Here is a 24,417-nt window from a genome sequence, read left to right as displayed (position 1 = left end):
GTATGCTATCAAAAATAACCCGAAAATGTTCACCACGCGAGTAAAAACACGGATTTCTGGTAATTTCAAGAAAACTTTCGTCACTGTAGATAAATGCAATCCATTTACCATACACATGCCTTTAAACTAGTAAGGCCCTTCGGCTTCTCCCTTGTTTCACTTGGGGTCACCACAGCAGATACAAGGTGGGTCTGCATGTTGATTTGATCTGACCCAACTCCACATTACATGGAGAATGGGCAGGGATGTCCTTGAATAGAGCACTGGAAACAAATGCACTTAACCGCTTGGCCACTACTCCTACCTACACAGCGCTTTAAACTAATTTTTGTTTTTATTAGTTCCACTACTGCAAATAAACTGAAAAAAAGTTAAGTGCACCAAAACATTAACCTATATTCAATTGATTTCACCACAAACACAAGATATTTAATGTTTAAACTGATAGACTTTTTTTGTTTTTGTGCAATTATTTGCGCATTTTGAAATGGATGCTTGCAACACATTTCAAAAAAGCTGGGACAGTGGCAACAAAAGACTGGGAAAGTTGATGAACGCTCAAAGAACACCTGTTTGGAACATTCCACAGATGAACAGGTTAATTGGAAACAGGTGAGTGTATAAAAGGAGCATCCCCAAAAGGCTCAGCCATACTGCAGATTTTGCAGATATTTGATTTTAACATTGGAAAGCCCTTTTGATCTATATTTTTTATTAAAGGATTATTAACCAAGTACGAGGTTAATTATTCATTTACTATATGGCTATTATACATATATGAACACGCAAACTTACGGTATCACCCGAATATGAAAGCTGCTAGTGGTTTTGGGCTCATAGTCAGACCTGTGCATTTCACCTCTGAAGAACTTGCTAACAGATGGTCTGGTCGTTAGCTGGTAAGCTTTCAATCCATGTGTTTTTTTCGGATGCCGTTAAGATATTTATGGAGTATGTTCATGTCTGACTTGGTTTTTCTAATCCTGTTTTAGCTTTCTGGTTTGTAACAAATCTGATACACGATCCACACCGATTGTCATGGTAACGGTCTGATATGGGAAAATAGACTGGAAATCAAACAATCAGAGCGCGTGTAGTCTCGCAGCCATTTAATAATATATTTTAGCATATGAAAAGCCACTTGTAAAAGGACTTTGACCTTGAAATTTTTTCCAAGAAAAAATTTGTGGAATTGGAAACTAGCATTGGCAGAGGTCCGCGCTCGTGCTCTCCTTAATTCTGATTTTGATTCAGAAGAAGGGCATCCGGCATAAAACGTGCAAAAGTCAACATACAGATCCATTATGGCTTTATGGTGATCCTGAACAAAGCAAGAAGTTTAATTAAGCTAAAAAAAACAATGCTGTAATATCACACTCAAACATAAAACAACACTTGAATCTGGATCATCTCCTCTCCATCACTGCAAATATCAGTTAGTATTTGGACTTTTAAACCTGACATGAAAGTTATTCAACCATTGTTTGATGATGCATCAATGTACTCATAAATGCATGGATATGAACCAAACATGAGAACACTCACGAAATGGCATGTGGTAGAAAAAGATCTGACATTAGCACAGGAACGGGTAGACCGCTCTTGTGCCACAAGGCTCATATGCGATTGGCTGGTGGTTTGCAGGATCATTTCAAGTCTTTTAGTGACAACATCAAGCCACCAGGACATAAAATGTACACCACCCTCTCTAACAGGGTATGCCACACCTCAACTACACCACCAGAGGGAGCTACAGAGGGTGAAATACCACACTCCAGGTACAAATACAGATAGGTGTCTTCATAGATCCTGAGTAAGGTTTACCTTTCATATGATGGGCACAGAGCTAAGGTGATATCTAACAGAAATACAAGACACTCCAGATGCATTGACACTGCAATCTTACTAACTGAACATCTGGCACGCTGGCAGACGACAACAGTCTGATTAGTAAATACAACTGTGACATTCTTAATAGAGGAAAAACAACCCTAATGGAAGATAATGCTGAGGGGATGAACTATAAAGACAAAGAAAAGCACAATACTGAGAGAATGAGCGAGTACTGAGAAGACTGAGACAGACTGCTGAGGCAGGCTGACAGACATAATGTGCTGTTGTTGAGCTCCTCACTCCATAAAAATCTCATTTACACACTCCAGTCCCCATCTGCAAGTCGACTGATCTTTCTACAGTGTGTGTGTGCGTGCGCACTGTGTCGTGACAGACCAGTGCCATTATGCAACACAGAGAAATGACGCTGTGTCCCCACTACAGAGACCCCATTCTCCTAATCCTTTGCTTTCATCATTTCGCTCCTTTCCTCTTCATGCTCGTCCTCAGCCTCTCTCATCGAGCATCTATTCTCCAACTTAACAATGCTGCCCAGTGTCCGCACAGCTCTGACGAAAGCGCTTAGACACCAGCCTGGAACAGTCTGAATGAAACCAAGGCCATTTGCTAGGCAGTCTACAAATCAATTCCTACAGGAAGGTCCAGTCTGGATAAGGACTACTTCAGACATGCATAACGTCAGAAGTTCTTTATGGACAGAGGAAAAAGAACGTTAATTCCAGCACTATCTAAATGCACCTCATGGCCTTGAGAGAACATTAAGTTATTGAAATGCAATGGCTGAAAAATCTGAATGTAATATGATGGCGAGGCATTCAGTGGGTTTATCTACATGGAGCTTTTTGCAGGACAATTTTCAACATCTTCATGACTCACATTGTACAAATGATTAATGATAGTAATCATGAGGCATAAAGTCTACAGGTTATAGGGTTGGGCATTGTCCACTTAATCTGAGAAAAAAAAAAATCAGTCTATAGTAAAACATCATATAGATGAGTCGGGAGACAATAAAATGTTCCCTCATAAAAATAATGAATTAATAAGGGCAATTGATAATTATTAATTATTAATAATGAAAATGAATGAATTAATGAATTGCTATTTGTGCTGTTTGTTTATTTAGTGCTATTAATTTACTGTAACAGGCTGGGTAACAGTGCTCTTCAGCAGATCGTCCAAGGTAGTCGTTGCATGGTCACATTCAGAGTAATATAGAGTGAGAGTCCTCCTCACCATATGGCAACACTCAGAAAAGTTTTTTGTTTTTTTTACATGTACGTGTTGCTCTAGGGAACAGAACTGTTATTAATTCATCAGTGCATCATGAAATAAATTATTTCTGCTTGAATATGGACTGGGCAGCTCAATGCCAGGCTACAATGTAAACTAAAATTAAGATACAGTTCAGACAAGGTCACATGTGAAGCAAGTGTGGTTGATTTTTTTTTTTTTTTTTTTTTGCAGTGAATTGAAAATGACCGGACCAGGCAGTGAAGCACAGTGTGTCCTGGGCAACGTGTTAAAAGATTCACTGTTCATCCACATCTATAAAGCTCCTTTGGAAATATAATGTTCAACCATAATCCCATGACAAGCAGGGTTTTACTTGGCTCAAAATTAGGCTGAGGTGGTAGCCAAAAGAAATTACTTTGTCATATTACTATAGCATTGTGTTCCAAACTATTTGAACAGTAGTTGTCAGTATGACGATGAGCTGCTGTGGTGACAGAAGAGAGGAGGAGAAGAAGAAGCCATTCGTGTGACAAGTATCTATGCTTTCTCCAAACGATTTAGCTTCAACACTTCAAGGAAACAGTTTACTCTAACACAGGGGTGGGCAACGAGGGCCAAGACACTGCAGGTTTTCCTTGCAACCGATCACCTCAGCAGGTGGGTTGCTGAAGAGCTTCTCCTTTGAAAATAAACACCTGGTCGTCAATGAAATTACCTGCTGAAACACCTGAGCATTAATGAAATCACCTGCTGAGGTGATTGGTAGCAAGGAAAACCTGCACTGCTTCGGCCCTTCATGGCACATGATTGCCCACCCCTGCTCTAACACCACTCTGTGACTTCTTTTTTGACCAGCTTTCGTTATTAACAACAAAAACACTGCACCACGGCTAGCTGTCCCTTTGACTCCACTATATACAGTGAGAAAAATAAGTATTTGAACACCCTGCGATTTTGCAAGTTCTCCCACTTAGAAATCATGGAGGGGTCTGAAATTTTCATCTTAGGTGCATGTCCACTGTGAGAGACATAATCTAAAAAAAGAAAAAAAAAATCCGGAAATCACAATGTATGATTTTTTAAATAATTTATTTGTATGTTACTGCTGGAAATAAGTATTTGAACACCTATCAACCAGCAAGAATTCTGGCTCACACAGACCTGTTCATTTTTCTTTAAGAAGAACTCTTATTCTGCACTCTTTACCTGTATTAAGTGCACCTGTTTGAACTTGGTACCTGTAAAAAAGACACCTGTTCACACACTCAATCAATCACACTCCAACCTGTCCACCATAGCCAAGACCAAAGAGCTGTCTAAGGACACCAGGGACAAAACTGTAGACCTGCACAGGGCTGGGATGGACTACAGGACAACAGGCAAGCAGCTTGGTAGAAGACAACAACTGTTATGATTATTTATTAGAAAGTGGAAGAAACACAAGATGACTGTCAATCTCCCTCGGTCTGGGATTCCATGCAAGATCTCACTTTGTGGGGTAAGGATGATTCTGAGAAAGCTCAGAACTACACAGGAGGACCTGGTCAATGACCTGAAGAGAGCTGGGACCACAGTCACAAAGATTACATTAGTAACACATGATGCTGTCATGGTTTAAAATCCTGCAGGGCAGCAATGTCCCCCTGCTCAAGCCAGCACATGTCCAGGCCCATTTGAAGTTCACCAGTGACCATCTGGATGAACCAGGAGGCATGGGAGAAGGTCATGTGGTCAGATGAGACCAGAATAGAGCTTTTTGGAATCAACTCCACTTACCATTTTTAGAGGATGAGAACACCCCCAAGAAAACCATCCCAACTGTGAAGCATGGGGGGTGGAAACATCATACTCTGGGGGTGCTCTTCTGCAAAGGGGACAGGACGACTGCACCATATTGAAGGGAGGATGGATGGGGTCATGTATTGCGAGATTTTGGCAAACAACCTCCTTCCCTCAGTAAGAGTATTGAAGATGGGTCATGGCTGGGTCTTCCAGCATGACAATGACCCCAAACACACAGCCAGGGCAACTAAGGAGGGGCTCCGTAAGAAGCATTTCAAGGTCCTAGAGTGGCCTGGCCAGTCTCCAGACCTGAACTCAATAGAAAATCTTTGGAGGGAGCTGAAACTCCAAACCTGAAACATCTAGAGAAGATCTGTATGGAGGAGTGGACCAAAATCCCTGTTGCAGTGTGTGAAAACCTGGTGAAAAACTAAAGGAAACGTTTGACCTCTGTAATTGCAAATAAAGGCTACCATACCAAATATTAACATTGATTTTCGCAGTGTACAAATACTGCAGCAGTAACATACAAATAAATTATTAAAAAAAAATCATACAATGTGATTTCCGGATTTTTTTTTTTTTTTTTTTTAGATTATGTCTCTCACAGTGGACATGCACCTAAAGCCCCATTCACACCGGGGCTGCTCCCAGTTGCTTCCTGTGGTGTCATGATGACGCAGGAATTTCTGCGTCAGGTGCACGTAGCAAGGGGCAGAGAGGAGGTGAGAACGCAGCCTGCAGGTTCTCTGCACAGAGAAGTCAGAGTGCACAGTTTGGCTGCAGACAGACTGTGCAGTCTGACGTCTCTTCTACTTATTGTTGTGCTGAGCTGCAGGGTTGCGCTCTGAGTTCTGTTATAGTTTATCTTTCCTCCCTTGACCGCGAGATGCGAGCGCGCATGAACCGTCCTTGAGCAAATGTGGAGATGTCTGGAGTTCTACTTGATGTTGACATGTCCTGGACTTATGTCCTTTTTTAACTGTGATGAGAGAGTCTGAGGAGAGAAAGGAACTAACTGCCTGCAGACAAATTTTTTTTCTTTTCTTTCCTCCTTTGACCGTGAGATGTGCGCAAACGAACCGTCAAGCAAATGTGGAGATGTCTGGATTTCTACTTGATGTTGACATGTCCTGTCTCAGGACTTATGTCCTTTTTTTAACTGTGATGTGAGAGTTTGAGCAGAGAACAAAGAACTAATGCCTGCAGCCAGACTTTTTTTTCTTTTAATTGTTCACATGTGCGCGCGTGAACGAACGTCCATGAGTGGACTAGAGATGTCCAAACTTTTTACTGGATATTTCTGGCAATCAGTCTGCATTTTTTTTTTTCTGTAGTCTTTTGTTTTTTCAGCGTATAGTTTTTACTGCATTAAGTACACGGCATGAAAACAATCCTGCGTGATTTATACTGCGGGAACAATGGAACACAGCAGGAATCATAAATTGGCTTCCGAGTCATGCCAGGTAATGCCTCTTTGCCCCAACTTGCGCTGGAACCATTTCCTTTCTGCGTCGAGCACAGGACGCCAAAAAAAAAAATGAAACAGCTTTAATTTTTTGGTGCCGGACTTGCTTCCTCCTTTGCGCCCCTCACGCTGTTGTGGCGCCGAACTGCATCATCTCGGCACTGAGCTGCTTCCATACGGCATCGTCATAATGACGCACAGCGCAATTGGGAGAAACCGGGAGCACCCCTGGTGTGAAAGGGGCTTGTAGGCCCAGTAACACGGCACTTAACGAAGGGTGACAAAGCCCTGACAAAACAAGAAATCTGGACTTTCGTTGACTTTCGTTGGCATCGTTTAACCTTCGTGCAGCTTCGTCAGGATTTTTAAACTGTTGAAAAATTTGAACGAAGGGCAACGAAAACCTCAATTCATCCGTGTTTCCTTTTGCTGTTGTTCTTGATGTTTTTTTTAAATCGCTTGTGTAGTTTTTGTAACATTATTGTTTAATTTGACTTAGTTGGAGCAGCTGAATGTTTTCATACAGTGCAGAAGCCAATTTGTGAGCGCTGAGGCTGCTGCTGCTTCATGTACCGTTGGAAATTACAGGGCAAACTCAGCCTGCTTGCTTGGATTTTTTTTTTATCTGTGTGGAGGGTCAGCTTCAATGAGCTCAGGCACCTTACATAGGCCAGAATTAATCTTTTGTGTGGATATAATTATTTTGCCACAAGCAACTGTTGAATTTGAAACAACAAAAAAACTGTGTAATTTCCGACAGTACTTGAATGCAGCATCAGCAGCAGCTGCTGAGTGCGCTTATTATTTTTTATTAAATATAACAATATGAGTGAAGGAATGACAATCCAGTCCTTCTGTACATGTGGCAACAGGTAGTTGAATCAAAATGATTATATAAAGAGCTGTTCTGGAAGGAAGAATTCACGTTGTGGATCAGTGATCAGCTGGTGGAATAACCGCACGTGAGTCAATGCGCGCGTTCACACGCACTGATTAATTTACTGCTCTGATATATTCAATCATCTTTACACTTATATTTATATTTATTCTCCCTTTTGACAGTTTTCTGTTATAAATAAATATATATGGCTTAGTAACGTGATACAGCAGTGACCACGGCACACTTTTTTTTTTTTATTGGAGCAAGACGGAGCGCGCAGTGTGTCGACAAAGTGTGGATTCTGATGATGATGGAGATGATCCCTCTTTTGTTCTGGACGAGGAACCAGAGCAGGTGGTCCACTGACGTGCACACAGATCTCCACAGCTTCTGTTTGCAGTTTCTCCAGGACTCAGGCGCTATGAGCTCCGTCCCAGTGCCGAGTCCTGGAACTCAGAGATGCAGACACACACTGCTCCATCTGTGGCTCCAGGCGTGTTTCGTTAAAGCATCGAGATCGTGAGCTTCAGTTTTCAATCAATCAATCAATCAATTTTATTTATATAGCGCCAAATCAGAACAAACAGTTGCCCCAAGGCGCTTTATATTGTAAGGCAAGGCCATACAATAATTACGTAAAAAACCCCAATGGTCAAAACGACCCCCTGTGAGCAAGCACTTGGTGACAGTGGGAAGGAAAAACTCCCTTTTAACAGGAAGAAACCTCCAGCAGAACCAGGCTCAGGGAGGGGCAGTCTTCTGCTGGGACTGGTTGGGCTGAGGGAGAGAACCAGGAAAAAGACATGCTGTGGAGGGGAGCAGAGATCAATCACTAATGATTAAATGCAGAGTGGTGCATACAGAGCAAAAAGAGAAAGAAACACTCAGTGCATTATGGGAACCCCCAGCAGTCTAAGTCTATAGCAGCATAACTAAGGGATGGTTCAGGGTCACCTGATTCAGCCCTAACTATAAGCTTTAGCAAAAAGGAAAGTTTTAAGCCTAATCTTAAAAGTAGAGAGGGTGTCCTGTCTCCCTGATCCGAATTGGGAGCTGGTTCCACAGGAGAGGAGCCTGAAAGCTGAAGGCTCTGCCTCCCATTCTACTCTTACAAACCCTAGGAACTACAAGTAAGCTGCAGTCTGAGAGCGAAGCGCTCTATTGGGGTGATATGGTACTATGAGGTCCCTAAGATAAGAAGGGACCTGATTATTCAAAACCTTATAAGTAAGAAGAAGAATTTTAAATTCTATTCTAGAATTAACAAGAAGCCAATGAAGAGAGGCCAATATGGGTGAGATATGCTCTCTCCTTCTAGTCCCCGTCAGTACTCTAGCATGCAGGCATTTTGAATTAACTGAAGGCTTTTCAGGGAACTTTTAGGACAACCTGATAATAATGAATTACATAGTCCAGCCTAGAGGAAATAAATGCATGAATTAGTTTTTCAGCATCACTCTGAGACAAGACCTTTCTAATTTTAGAGATATTGCGTAAATGCAAAAAAGCAGTCTTACATATTTGTTTAATTGCGCTTTGAATGACATATCCTGATCAAAAATGACTCCAAGATTTCTCACAGTATTACTAGAGGTCAGGTAATGCCATCCAGAGTAAGGATCTGGTTAGACACCATGTTTCTAAGATTTGTGGGGCCAAGTACAATACATCAGTTTTATCTGAGTTTAAAAGCAGGAATTAGAGGTCATCCATGTCCTTATGTCTGTAAGACAATTCTGCAGTTTAGCTAATTGGTGTGGTCCTCTGCTTCATGGATAGATAAAGCTGGGTATCATCTGCCTAACAATGAAAATTTAAGGCAATGCCGTCTAATAATACTGCCTAAGGGAAGCATGTATAAAGTGAATAAAATTGGTCCTAGCACAGAACCTTGTGGAACTCCATAATTACCTTAGGTCTGTGAAGAAGATTCCCCATTTACATGAACAAATTGGTAATCTATTAGATAAATATGATTCAAACCAACCAGCAGCTCAGTGCGTTTAATACCTATGGCATGCTCTAATCTCTGTAATAAAATTTTATGGTCAACAGTATCAAAGCAGCACTGAGGTCTAACAGAACAAGCACAGAGATGAGTCCACTGTCTGAGGCCATAAGAAGATCATTTGTAACCTTCACTAATGCTGTTCTGTACTATGATGAATTCTAAAACCTGACTGAAACTCTTCAAATAGACATTCCTCTGCAGATGATCAGTTAGCTGTTTACAACTACCCTTTCAAGAATTTTGAGAGAAAAGGAAGGTTGGAGATTGGCCTATATTAGCTAAGATAGCTGGGTCAGTGATGGCTTTTTAAGTAATGGGTTAATTACTGCCACCTTAAAAGCCTGTGGTACATAGCCAACTAATAAAGATAGATTGATCTATTTAAGATCGAAGCATTAAATAATGTAAGGGCTTCCTTGAGCAGCCTGGTAGGAATGGGGTCTAAAGACATGGTGATGGTTTGGATGAAGTAACTAATGAAAATAACTCAGACAGAACAATCTGAGAGAAAGAGTCTAACCAAATACCAGCATCACTGAAGCAGCCAAGATAACGATACGTCTTTGGGATGGTTATGAGTAATTTTTTTCTCTAATAGTTAAAATTTTATTAGCAAAGAAAGTCATGAAGTCATTACTAGTTAAAGTTAAAGGAATACTCGGCTCAATAGAGCTCTGACTGTTCTGTCAGCCTGGACTACAGTGCTGAAAAGAAACCTGGGGGTTGTTCTTATTTTTCTTCAATTAGTGATGAGTAGTAGATGTCCTAGCTTACGGAGGGCTTTTTTATGGAGCAACAGACTCTTTTTCCAGGCTAAGTGAAAGATCTTCTAAATTAGTGAGACGCCATTTCCTCTCCAACTTACGGTTATCTGCTTTAAGCTGCGAGTTTGTGAGTTATACCACGGAGTCAGGCACTTCTGATTTAAAGCTCTCTTTTCAGAGGAGCTACAGCATCCAAAGTTGTCTTCAATGAGGATGTAAAACTATTGACGAGATACTCTATCTCACTTACAGAGTTTAGGTAGCTACTCTGACACTGTGTTGGTATATGGCATTAGGGAACATAAAGAAGGAAACATATCCTTAAAACCTAGTTACAGCGCTTTCTGAAAGACTTCTATAGTAATGAAACTTATTCCCACTGCTGGGTAGTCCATCAGAGTAAATGTAAATTGTTATTAAGAAATGAATCAACAGAAGGGAGTTTTCAGGGAATACTGTTAAGTCTTCAATTTCCATACCATAAGTCCCGAACAAGATCTAAGATATGATTAAAGTTTGTTAAGTCCTCATTTGTCCCTTTTGCGCTCTTGCTTCGCAGACTGTTCGGTGATAAAAGATCTTTCGTCCAGCTTTTCTCAACGAATTGTGACGTTTACTTTTCCCTTTGTTCAGGAATCGTCGTGTGCCGTGTGACTGTGCTATAAGATTGAAATTTTCAGACCCTCCATGATTTCTAAGTGGGAGAACTTGCAAAATCGCAGGGTGTTCAAATACTTATTTTCCTCATTGTATGCAAGGGAACAAATACAAAGCAATACTTCATGATACTTTTTTGGTTCACTGATTGTATGCGTCAAACATTGCTTGAAAAAGATAAAAGTCTGTATTTGTGTCAGGAGGTATGTTGACTGTTGACAGCTCACATGTCTGGAGTGATTCCACATTCCAGAACTCTATGAATATGTAAAATGTATGTCATTTTCATAATGAATGTTTTATTCTAGTATTGAAGCATGGTGTCCAATTGAACTCTGTGACGCTTTGTCAGATAGACAAGTGTAAGCACTTCTTCATAGAGGAAAAACTGACCGGGTGAACTGATCTATGTATTTATGTAACAGATTTTGTTCCTGCTGTTCTGATTTTTTGTGTCACACTGATAAATTCTGCTACCCACATCGCCTGGCAGCAGAATCTGACAGAGACATTGTACCAAAAGGTATGTTTATCAAATATATGTAGGTACACATCTGCGGTGATGTTTATGCCGCATAACAAACAAAAATAGGAATAATGAGGAAGACAATGAATTATTTGTGTCCATCAGGGAAAACATGAAAGTATTTGCATGAACCTTTATTTTGGGCCAAGCTCAGTGTTGACGCTGGCAGCAGCTGCCTCATAATTTTCTATGAAGGAAAAACCATTTCATGCAGCACTTTTCAGCAGAAGACAGTTTTCAAATATTAACAGAAACACTTTAGCTTTGTGGTAACCTTGTTACAGAGACAGATATTTGCACATAGACTGCACACAGTACCGTTCGAGCATGCTTACTACCTCCCATATTATGGGGCTGCATTCAGTGTTGCTTGTAATTGGCACTAACCTGGTTTATATACCATGACATACAACTTTAGACAGTTGCTGTGGACAATCAGGCCAGATTTACCCATTTTTGGAATCGGGACAGCAAACGGCATTATTCACTCTGCAAACCTGATCAAAATCTATTCGGTACTTTACACTGTAACTTGTCCATACAAACGGGATGAACAGAAACCATTCAAATGTCATTCTACTCTATGGCCAAGGTTAATGACTCCATCACATAATTTGATTAGGTGTTTTCTCATTTTTAAAATGAGTAAGGTTCAACCTACAATAACACACAGGTTCCTGTCATTTTGTTGCCAACCTTTGCTTTAGGAAACGTTGGTATAAATCTGCTCTATTTTTCTTCCCCTTGGGTCATTTCCTTGTCTTGCTGTTATTGGCTCCCATACTAATCTCACTGTGGACTCACAGATGGACCACAGTGAACACCATCTCACATATGTGCGTGACTACAGAAACACACACTTATGATCTTCATCCTCAATCAGTGTGACAATGTGCAAAACCACATGTGGAGACATAACCGTGTCTCAAAATCTCACACGATCTTACCAATACACAAAAACATGCAACATATTCGTCTGGTTTTTGCATGTGGCTCATTTATTTGACACTGTGGTCCATAAATATGGAAGATGTGATGGATGTGGATAACAAGATTGCGCGTTCTGTTCGGGCCAGGAGTCTGCAGATGCAATTGTTCTGTGTGCAGCTGGAGGAGACGTGCAGAACACACAGATGTTGCTGCACACAGAGGTAAATTTCTGGAATGGTTTCTGAATTGTTACCCAAAATTAAAGAATTTCTGAAACATTCAAACCATGCTGAATATGCACAGCTAGGAGACAGTCAGTGGCTCTTGGATTTAGCCTTTCTTACTGATCTGACTGACAACCTCCGTGAACATGTTTAAAAGCAAGTTACACCTGCTATCAAGCAGGTTGTACCAGTGTGATCTGCGGAACTTTCCACACATGGACACAGAAGTTAAGCATCAGGGCAAAGACTGCGTGGAGCTTGAGAGTGTACATTATGATGAACAAGTGCAGAGCATCTTGTGAGAATTTGACAGGCGCTTTCCTGACTTTGCATCCATTGAGCCTGTTTTCTCAGTTTTCCATTTGGGGAAAATATATGGACTGTATGATGTCCTAAGTAGCAGTGCACTTGGTTTCAGTGTGGAAGGTTCCCCACTGAAACCCCACCCTTGCCACATATCCATGTAATGTGGAATTGCATCAGGAAGGGCATCCGGCCTCCCAATTCAACATGGAGATCCACCTTGGATTTGCTGTGGCGACCGAGTGCAAACAAGGAAGCAGCCAAAGGTACTTACTATGATGTCAAAAGTAGCATCACTTTTCAACTTGGAAGGTTGTGCTATTGAGAATGAGATCCTCACTTTGAAAAATGACACTGAGCTCAAATCCAGAGCAACACTTGACATGATGAAGGCCCAATTCTGGAATCTAATGCAGAAAGATAAGTACCCCAACCTCAGACAAACTGCACAGAATTTAAATGCACTTTTTGGATCAACATATTTGTGTCAGCCAGTCTTTTCAAATATGAAAATCATGAAGTCAAAATATAGATCCCTTATGACTGATGACCACCTTGCAGTCTGCTTATGGCCGGCACTCAGCTCCTACTGTCTGGATTATAAGAGACTAGCTTCCTCCTCTCAGTGCCAGAAGTCCCACTAAGGTAGGGAACTTTTGCAACTTGAGGCCAGTCCTAGCCTACTTGTGCTTATTCTTTGCACCATGCACATTAACTTCAATAATGCATTATATTGTTAAACTTTATCTTTGTACCAGAAAAATTTGTATTTATAGTGATGCACAATAAATTGTGGCTACACTATGGCATTCAATATGGCTTGGTGTAGATCTCGATACACTACCAACTTTAAAAGTAGATCTCAGTTCAAAAAAGGTTGAGCACCTTGACATAGAGGAATGAGAGGAACAGACACAGGGACGTGCTTGCAGGGGAAACAACAAAACAAAACAGATGTTATTCTAAAAACACGGGTAAATTTTATATCTTGCACTCAACCTTGATTTTGTGTCAGCGCAAGTCCTGCCTTTTGGCAGCCGAATGACAGAAATCCCTCATAGCGACTGAGAGCTTTAATGCCTACTTAAATGGGAAAGGGCATCCAAATTTTTGACTGGCCCTGTAGTATAAGGAAGACATACAGTAGTGTTCAGAATATAGTAGTGCTACGTGACAAAAAGATTAATCCCGGTTTTGAGTATATTTTTTATTGTTACATGGGAAACAAGGTACCAGTAGATTAAGTAGATTCTCACAAATCCAACAAGACCAAGCATTCATGATATGCACACTCTTAAGGCTATGAAATTGGCTATTAGTTAAAAAAGTAGAAAAGGGGGTGTTCACAATAATAGTAGTGTGGCATTCAGTCAGTGAGTTTGTCAATTTTGTGAAACAAACAGGTGTGAATCAGGTGTCCCGATGTAAGGATGAAGCCAGCACCTGTTGAACATGCTTTTCTCTTTGAAAGCCTGAGGAAAATGGGACGTTCAAGACATTGTTCAGAAGAACAGAGTAGTTTGATTAAACAGTTGATTGGAGAGGGGAAAACTTAACAAAAACTTACAAAAAATTATAGGCTGTGCATCTACAATGATCTCCAATGCTTTAAAATGGACAAAAAAAAAAAACAGAGACATGTGGAGAAAAACGGAAAAACAAACCATCAAAATGGACAGAAGAATAACCAGAATGGCAAAGGCTCACCCATTGATCAGCTCCAGGATGATCAAAGACAGTCTGGAGTTACCTGTAAGTGCTGTTACAGCTTAGAAGACGCCTGTGTTGAAGCTAATTTATTTGCAAAGAATCCCCCGCAAAGTCCCTCTTGTTAAATAAAACACATGTGAGAAGAGGTTACAATTTGCCAAAGAACACATCAACTGGCCTAAAGAGAAATGGAGGAATATTTGTGGACTGATGAGAGTAAAATTGTTCTTTATGGGTCCAAGGGCTGCAGACAGTTTGTGGACGACCCCCAAACTCTGAATTTAAGCCACAGTTCACAGTGAAGACAGTGAAGCATGGTGGTGCAAGCATCATGATATGGGCATGTTTCTCCTACTATGGTGTTGGGCCTATATATCGCATACCAGGTATTATGGATCAGTTTGGCTATGTCAAATACTTGAAGAGGTCATGTTGCCTTATGCGAAGAGGACATGCCCTTGAAATGGGTGTTTCAACAAGACAATGACCCCAAGCACACTAGTAAATGAGCAAATCTTGGTTCCAAACCAACAAAATTAATGCCTCGCAGATGTGAAGAAATCATGAAAAAAACTGTGGTTATACAACTAAATACTAGTTTAGTGATTCACAGGGATTGCTAAAAAGCAGTTTGAACATAAAAGTTTTGAGTTTGCAGCGTCAACAGCAGATGCTACTATTATTGTGAACACCCCCTTTTCTACTTTTTTTTTTACTAATAGCCCTATTTCATAGCCTTAAGAGTGTGCATATCATGAATGCTTGGTCTTGTTGGATTTGTGAGAATCTACTGAATCTACTGGTACCTTGTTTCCCCATGTAACAATAAGAAATATACTCAAAAACCTGGATTAATCTTTTTAGTCACATAGCACTACTATTATTCGGACACTACTGTACCATAAAGATTCAAGCTGAAGAAGAAAAACATCATTCGTTTGTTCGTAATGTTTGTTTTTGTACCTGGAAGACGACACTCGTGAACCAAAAAAGGGAATACAATTTTTTTTTACTCTATTTGGAAGAAAACAGATTGGAATATGAAACAACAACAACAATGAAATACAAGGAAATTTGCAGGTGACCTGGGGGGCAGCCGGAGTCTCGGGCCTGTGGGGTCCCAGAAACTAAATTAATTTTTTATCTAATTATACATTTTCAGCATCTCCTGGGAGAAAAATCTCAAAAGAAGCACATATTTAAAATGACCTTAGATTCAACTTTTCATTTGAAACTGTCAATGATAATGTTGAAATACCAGAATACGACATGGAAGCAGGACCTGGAATGATTTTCCTTTTAACTGTAAATCACATTATGCTTAATTCACAACCAATTAACCTATGTGATATTCATGAAGACTAGAAGGACTGCTAAAGGATTTCAAAAACCACAGCTAAAGCTTGTAGAATATTTGAAAATTATGGTAAAATATCAATAACATACCAAAAAAAGTCACACATCTATCTGAATCCTGCTTGAACAGCACAATGATTATTTTCCAGGGAGAGAAAAATCTTACCGTGTTTCCTGATGGCACAAGATGCATTTCTCTTTTCAGTTTCTTTTATCTTTCGGATGTGTTCAAGAAGATGACTTGAAATTCAAGCCAGCACCAATTCCATGGATTCTTGATTCCTTTTCAAACTTTTTCACACCATCTTTCTCGCCATCTTCCCTTTGTCTGATGTCGTTCCGTGACAAGACATACTGCAAAATTCTTCTTTTAAAACTTGATAGCTCTAAAATTATGCAATGTCCACATGCTACTATTAGCTTAAGAACAATATCTTGCAGCAGGAACACAGTGTCACCGTAGCAGCCACCAGTCTCGTTTTAAGACAACTGCCGTAAGAGCCATGCTTTGACCCCACAGACCAACGGACACTGGTCTGTATACTGATTTGTATCTGTTATACAGATCGGTGTCTGCTGATTTATAAAACTTGCACGATGTCATAAAAAGAACGCTTTGCGATAGGCATTTTACAAACTTGGTGACGATCCCAATTACAGAGTACACTAACACCCACCCACCCACCCCACCCACCTCCATGACAAAATCTGTGGAATTCTGCAGTCCGCAGAGTTTTCACAACCCTGCAACATCCCCCGTTGGCAAATGCTGCTTTGATGCAAGTGCTTGCTACATTCTGATAACATTTCAAGGTGTGTGATAGTTGATTTCAGAATGGAGACACCAACTCGTGAAACTGGCAGTGTCTAGGTTTGTTAATCAAGGGCCATAACTCTGCCAAAATGTGTCAATTTTGAACGATATTACAATATGTGTATTACCAACAACAATAAAATGTACTAAGTTTCCTGAAATTCCTACTAAAAATGTGAGAGGATTGATTTCAGAATGCAGGCACCCACTCTTGAAACTAAGGGCATATAGATTTGTAAATCAAGGGCCATAACTCTGGCAAAATGGGCCCAACTCAAATGATATGATAACATGCATATTGAATTGAAGTGATTTATTTTGGCACACAAACTCGACAATAACAAAACTGATACACAAGACAATTCTACAGTGACATGTGACCAAAAAGGGGGTGAGCAGAAGCAAAGCTTATAAACGCCCACCCCATATATACATACATATATACACACATTACCAACCCCCAGAGCAAGCACACAGGTGACAGTGGTAAGGAAAACTCCCTCTGATGTATTGAGGAAGAAACCTCAAGCAGACCAGGCTCTAAGGGGTGACCCTCTGCTTGGGCCATGCTACAAACACATTTAACAACACAAACTCAAATCCCATTATCATAAACATCTAGTGAACCCTGTGTCTTCATCTACATACATAGACACATACATATATATATATATATATATACACACACACACACACGCGAATGAATGTTACTGAACAAGTTTACAATTACAACTGACAACACAAAACTCATCGTACTTCATTAGATACATATCTTGAAAACATCTTTTTTTATACATATTGATTTTTAAACTGATTGATATTTGGACATCGTTTGAGTTCATCCGTCAGGTTACTCCATAGTCTAGAGCTACACATGCAGACACAGAAACCTTTCCTGGTCGTCCGTGCGTCAGCAATTTTTAAAATGATACAGGCCTCGTAAATTATATTTTCCCTCTCTCTCAGTAAAATATTCTTGAATTCTAAATGGCACTTGTTTATTTTTCACTTTGTACATTAATTGAACAGTCTTGAACGAATCATATCATTAAGATTTAATTTAAGATTTAATGAACAATGGGTTGGTGTGGTCTCAATAACCTGCATTATGAATTGTCCTTAATGCTTTTTTTTGAAGAATGAATAATGGTTGCAGTGTAGTTTTATAACTGTAATATTACCAACCTATAACAAGGGCTTGTACCAAGTTTCAATAAATTAGTCCCTAAAAATGTGAGAGGAGTTGTTTTCAGGAATGTGTATACCCTTTTTGGGACAGATGGACAGAAATTGCCATGACATAATCCCCTTCAGGCCTTCGCCAGCGGGGAATAACAACTCTTATGAGTACTGTGCAAAACTGTTGAGAAAATTGTTAGTTCAACAATACATGAATTAGCTAGATAAATGGTAAATGGACTGCATTTATATAGCGCATTTCCATCTGCATCAGATGCTCAAAGCAATTTACAAATAATGCTTCACATTCACCCTGATGTGAGGCACTAAAGCAGTGTTTGTGTCCTCAAAAAGTAATAATGCTTTCAAAAGTTCAATTGATTGTACGTTCACCTCACATATGATTGCCTTCTCAGTGGCAGAAAGAAGCAGTTTACTTACATTTTGTGCCTGGTACAGTAACAAGCATGAGCTTATTAGCTGTTATCCTTAACACAGTATTTGCCTTATGAATAAATAACGCTCAGATTAAATTCATTTTGCTTACTGCATGAAGTGGTAAATGCGACTTGTGTTCCGGTTTGACACATACGGTTTCTTTCGCTTTATGATGCATTTTTGGACAGTTGCAATTTATACGTACGCCAGTGTTACTTGTCCTCCAGAAAATATGATAATGATACATGAACAAAAAGAGGCAATCAATGTTATAGTCATTTATGCTAATAAACACTCCTAAGTCATATACACTGTAACTTTAACAAGACAACCCTACAAAGTGCTTTTACAATGTCAAATTTTCTTCCATAACACATGCTCTTGCTTTTGTAACTTGAAGAGAGAATAAGTGGGGTTACAGTTTGACCACAGCCTAATTTCTCTCATCAGAAGAGAAAGAAAATCTCTTTTTAATTTGTCTTTTTTTCGGTTTAATATATTATCAATTAGAAAAAAATGATCAAACTACGAAGATCAATAGTTGTAGCCATAGTTTACGGTAAACATAAAGTATAACTAGAGCGCTGCGCTCAGAGCGCAAACACTATTTTCTCATCTGTCAACACCAGCTTTCAATTCCACAAACATTTGCTTTGGAAAACATTTTCAATGTCAAAGCCCTGTTAGAAGTGGTTCTTCATCGGCATACAGGCAAATACATACAGGAGTATGTATTTAGTTCATGCACTTGAATCAAAGTTGTTTTTTTTTTTGTGGTTTTTTTTTTTTTTTTTTTTTTTTTTTTACTTATTCAGTTTCTGAATTGTTTTTGAGTTAATTTTCATAGAACATTAGTTATCTTTGCTATGCACAATTTGTCATTGCTTTTTTTGGCATTTGGTTTCTAACTGATAACTGGAAGACAGACAAAACCTCCATCCATAACAGAAAAATGAGAGTGATTGAGGAACTTTTGATCAAGATATAATTCAAAATGTACACCAAATGGGCTTTTCAAGATTAAATTCAAATGTCCACAAAAAACTTTGTGGACCTTGAAAATCAGAATCAGTTCTTGCCTTGCAGGATATGAATCAATCTTCAGAAAATAATTCATAAAGATATATATAAAAAAATTGTGGTCTCCAGGCTGTTCACAAACAGACAAACACAAACAAACAGGGGCGAAAACATCTTTGGAGGAGGCAATGAAGCTTTTTAAAAAGGTGTACTTCACTGTGATTTACACCTTATCTGACATTATCCTCTCTTATTAAGCAAAACCCACCCATCTGTTGCTCTCAAGTGCAGGACAACAAATGTTCAGATTTATGGGCAGCTAGAGTTCAAACCAGGCTTGGCCTGCTGCTCACCTTCTGTGCTGAGGCCAGGGCTGGAGGTGAAGCTGGCCACGTCAACGATCTTCACGGCAAATTGTTGACCTGTGTCCCTGTTGATGCAGCGCCGCACCACACTGAAGGGACCTCTGCAACACAAACACACAGACAAAAATTGCTTTAGTCCCACATAAAAGAAGCACTTAAATCATTTGTCAGCTTTAAACACATGGAACTACCATAGATCGCTGAAACCCAAATGATACCACCCACCAAGAACACATGCACACGATCGTATGCAACCACACACCAGCCTGGTGCAATGGAGAAATGCAATGCCATTTTGGAGGATATTCTGGATTTACACTGGGTGCCTAACTACATACAATCGCCTCCCTACTTGAGCCAGGGGGAATTACAGAGCAGTGGTGAGCAGCACAGCTGTAAAAGCTAAAATAAAAGCTTTATTATAGAGCCCAGTGGGACGGAGACCTAACAGACAAGGATTATTTTGGAGCAACGGAGGTGGCAGTTTGGGTTTGCCAATATAATTGCATTGGGCCAGACATGAGGAAGCTCGAAGAGCTGGGGGTAAAGGAGGGGGAGTTGAGTATAATTATTTTTCAAGGTTTCATATTAAGAAGGTAACTGTAGCAGATATCCAATGGTTTGCTGTTGTTTTACATAAAGAAATTACCTTCTGTAAAAATGCTGTTTTTACTTCTTTGAATGCAAAGAATCACTGTACTAGCACTTTGGCGTGCCCAGTACCAAGCATCAGCTCACACCAGTTTTTGAAAAGAAAGTTGCTTAAACACCTAAATAATTTTTATTAACATTGATTAAATGCAAAATACAAAATGAAATAATTTTTTGAGATATACACATTTTAATAAGAGAAAACAAATGACTTTTCACCATGTTTTTCTTGTTGCTTTCGCTTCTTATCTGTGACAACGTCATCAATGTGTGCTGATAGCAGCTGTGATGGAATCAATGTTGATGTTGAAAGGTGCTCTTATTTTGAAAGACTTGGGCAAGAAATCAAGACGTGTCCCAGGACATTGGCTAACTTTGTGAAGGGTAAGACGCTAGAAGATCTAGCCTAGTTTTAAAGTAATACACTAATTCTGCAGGTTTTACCATTTGGACCACACATACTGCAGTGCATTATGGGTAACATTTCACAACAGGAGAAATGCATTGAAATGCTCTGATGATGCTGCACTTTAACCGCTGCACACGGACAACAGCATTAAACGCTTTGTATATTGTGCCTAAACTCTTGTGAATATATTGTGGGTTTATATACTCGAACATTATTGTGTTTGTTTTATGTCAACATGCCAGAAGCTCAGGTTTATTAAAAGTTTTCAGGGTCTACTGCCATCTACTGACCAGTAGGTGGCAGTGTTCATGGCAGTATTGTCCATATCCCATAATCCTTTGCATGCCAGAGAGTTGCTGCAGCCGCTTATTAACATGATGAAAAGTATAATAATGTACATTTTGGTTGTATAATGTTCATTTACAATTGTCATCATGTGGATTCTCTGTGCTGTTGACCGCAACAACTCTCTGGCATGCAAAGGATTATGGGATATCTCATTAGGGTGAGCACTGACATCTACTGGCCAGTAGATGGCAGTAGAGACTGAAAACCTGCGAAAACAATATTCCAAATAATCAGTGTCTGCTAGATTTAATCTGTGTGGAATATGGATGGGTATCGGGAACCGGCTCCTTTTGGGTATTGTTAAGAAATTATTCAATCCACCGACATCAATAGCCTTTTTGCTTAATGATTCCCTTATCTGTCCTTCAGAGCGGCCGTTGTTTTGGGGGAGTGTTTGTCAGGAAAATGATCATTTCTCTATATTATATATTGCTATACTATACTATCTATATCAATCATATGAATCATATTTATCTAATAGATTACAATTTGTTCATGTAAATGGGAAATCTTCTTCACAGACTAAGGTTAAATATGGAGTTCCACAAGGTTCTGTGCTAGGACCAATTTTATTCACTTTATACATGTTTCCCTTAGGCAGTATTATTAGACGGCATTGCTTAAATTTTCATTGTTACGCAGATGATACCCAGCTTTATCTATCCATGAAGCCAGAGGACACACATCAATTAGCTAAACTGCAGGATTGTCTTACAGACATAAAGACATGGATGACCTCTAATTTCCTGCTTTTAAACTCAGATAAAACTGAAGTTATTGTACTTGGCCCCACAAATCTTAGAAACATGGTGTCTAACCAGATCCTTACTCTGGATGGCATTACCCTCACCTCTAGTAATACTGTGAGAAATCTTGGAGTCATTTTTGATCAGGATATGTCATTCAATGAGCATATTAAACAAATATGTAGGACTGCTTTTTTGCATTTGCGCAATATCTCTAAAATTAGAAAGGTCTTGTCTCAGAGTGATGCTGAAAAACTAATTCATGCATTTATTTCCTCTAGGCTGGACTATTGTAATTCATTATTATCAGGTTGTCCTAAAAGCTCCCTGAAAAGCCTTCAGTTAATTCAAAATGCTGCAGCTAGAGTACTGACAGGGACTAGAAGGAGAGACCATATCTCACCCATATTGGCCTCTCTTGATTGGCTTCCTGTTAATTCTAGAATAGAATTTAAAATTCTTCTTCTTATTTATAAGGTTTTGAATAATCAGGTCCCATCATTAATTTCAATAATTTGGCCTGTAAGAAGAGTGTGTTTGTGTGTTCCAGGTAGCTTTTCTTGTGGATAACGCGATTGTGGATAACCTGATTAAAAACACAAGAGAAAATATAAAACCAACTAACAATGAACATAAATAAATATAGAAATAAATAACTGTTTCCTGTGAACACCTAGTGACTCTTACACAGGGGTCAAATACAGTGGGGAAAATAAGTATTTGACCCCCTGTCAGTTTTGCAGGTTTTCCCACCTACAAAGAATGGAGAGGTATGTAATTTTTATCGTAGGTACACTTCAACTGTGAGAGACAGAATAAAAAAAAAAAAAAAAAAATCCAGAAAATCACACTGTATGATTTTTAAATAATTAATTTGCATTTTGTTGCATAAAATAAGTATCTGATACCCTAGAAAAACAGAGCCTAAAACAGAGGCTAACAATTGGTACAGAAACATTTGTCTGCCGTTACAGAGGTCAGACGTTTCCTGGAGTTCTTGACCAAGTTTTCACACACTGCAACAGGGATTTTGGTCCACTCCTCCATACAGATCTTCTCCAAATCTTTCAGGTTTGGAGTTTCAGCTCCCTCCAAAGATTTTCTATTGAGTTCAGGTCTGGAGACTGGCCAGGCCACTCCAGGACCTTGAAATGCTTCTTACGGTGCCCCTCCTTAGTTGCCCTGGCTGTGTGTTTGGCGTCACTGTCATGCTGGAAGACCCAGCCATGACCCATCTTCAATGCTCTTACTGAGGGAAGGAGGTTGTTTGCCAAAATCTCACAATACATGAGCCCATCCATCCTCCCTTCAATACGGTGCAGTCGTCCTGTCCCGTTTCCAAAAGAGCACCCCCAGAGTATGATGTTTCCACCCCCATGCTTCACGGTTGGGATGGTTTTCTTGGGGTTCTTCTCATCCTCTAAACATGGTAAGTGGAGTTGACTGAAAAAGCTCTATTCTGGTCTCATTTGACCACATGACCTTCTCCCATGCCTTCTGGATCATCCAGATGGTCACTGGTGAACTTCAAATGGGCCTGGACATGTGCTGGCTTGAGCAGGGGGACATTGCTGCCCTGCAGGATTTTAAACCATGACAGCATCATCTGTTACTAATGTAATCTTTGTGACTGTGGTCCCAGCTCTCTTCAGGTCATTGACCAGGTCCTCCTGTGTAGTTCTGAGCTTTCTCAGAATCATCCTTACCCCACAAAGTGAGATCTTGCATGGAATCCCAGACCGAGGGAGATTGACAGTCATCTTGTGTTTCTTCCACTTTCTAATAAATAATCATAACAGTTGTTGTCTTCTACCAAGCTGCTTGCCTGTTGTCCTGTAGTCCATCCCAGCCTTGTGCAGGTCTACAGTTTTGTCCCTGGTGTCCTTAGACAGCTCTTTGGTCTTTGCTATGGTGGACAGGTTGGAATGTGATTGATTGAGTGTGTGAACAGGTGTCTTTTATACAGGTACCAAGTTCAAACAGGTGCAATTAATACAGGTAAAGAGTGCAGAATAAGGGGGCTTCTTAAACAAAAAATGAACAGGTCTGTGAGAGCCAGAATTCTTGCTGGTTGGTAGGGGATCAAATACTTATTTTAGGCAACAAAATGCAAATTAATTATTTAAAAATTATACAATGTGATTTTCTGGATTTTTTGTTTGTTTTGTCTCTCACAGTTGAAGTGTACCTACGATAAAAATTACAGACCTCTCCATTCTTTGTAGGTGGGAAAACCTGCAAAACTGACAGGGGGTCAAATACTTATTTTCCACACTGTACATGTTTTAACCTACTTGCACTGGTGCTAGTAACAAAAAAAATTACTTGCACCAAAAAAAAGTTACTTGCACAACCAAAAGTTAGTCTTATAACCTTCAAACTCCTCCTCTGATGTGTCAGACTCTTCCTCTCTGGGGAGAGTTTGAGCTGAGAGTAGCAGCAGCGACAGACAGTTTTTTGTTTTTTTGTTTTTTTTCCCCACATGCGCGCCCGAACAAATCGTCCATGAAGATTATTTTATTTATTAACTACACAGATGTATAATAAAAAAAATGGTGACTGGTTTATAACATAATTATGACAGAGTTTGAGGAGAGAGAGAGCAAGGAACCGCAGTGACAGCCATTTTTTTTCATGTGCGCGCACAAACTAATCGTCCGTGAAGATAATTTTATTAACTACACAGATCAGATGTATAATAAAACAAGTGGTGACTGGTTTATAACACAATGATGACAGAGTTTGA

General features: G+C 39.7%; 1 protein-coding gene across 10 annotated transcripts in view; it reads right to left on the bottom strand.

Annotated features, from left to right (window-relative positions):
• The window catches only part of LOC117514813 (peripheral plasma membrane protein CASK-like), a 161,509-nt gene that overhangs the window by 89,307 nt on the left and 47,785 nt on the right, over positions 1-24,417 (bottom strand). For all 10 annotated transcript variants that reach the window (XM_034175423.1, XM_034175443.1, XM_034175461.1 and 7 more), the window contains exon 2: positions 19,506-19,618. In XM_034175423.1, coding sequence (XP_034031314.1) covers positions 19,506-19,618 — 113 coding nt within the window. The remainder of the gene's footprint in view (positions 1-19,505; positions 19,619-24,417) is intronic.

Source organism: Thalassophryne amazonica, chromosome 1, assembly GCF_902500255.1.
Source record: "Thalassophryne amazonica chromosome 1, fThaAma1.1, whole genome shotgun sequence".
Lineage (NCBI taxonomy): Eukaryota > Metazoa > Chordata > Actinopteri > Batrachoidiformes > Batrachoididae > Thalassophryne > Thalassophryne amazonica.
The sequence above is the reverse complement of the archived record's forward strand: the minus strand, read 5'-3'. Positions and strand labels throughout refer to the sequence as shown.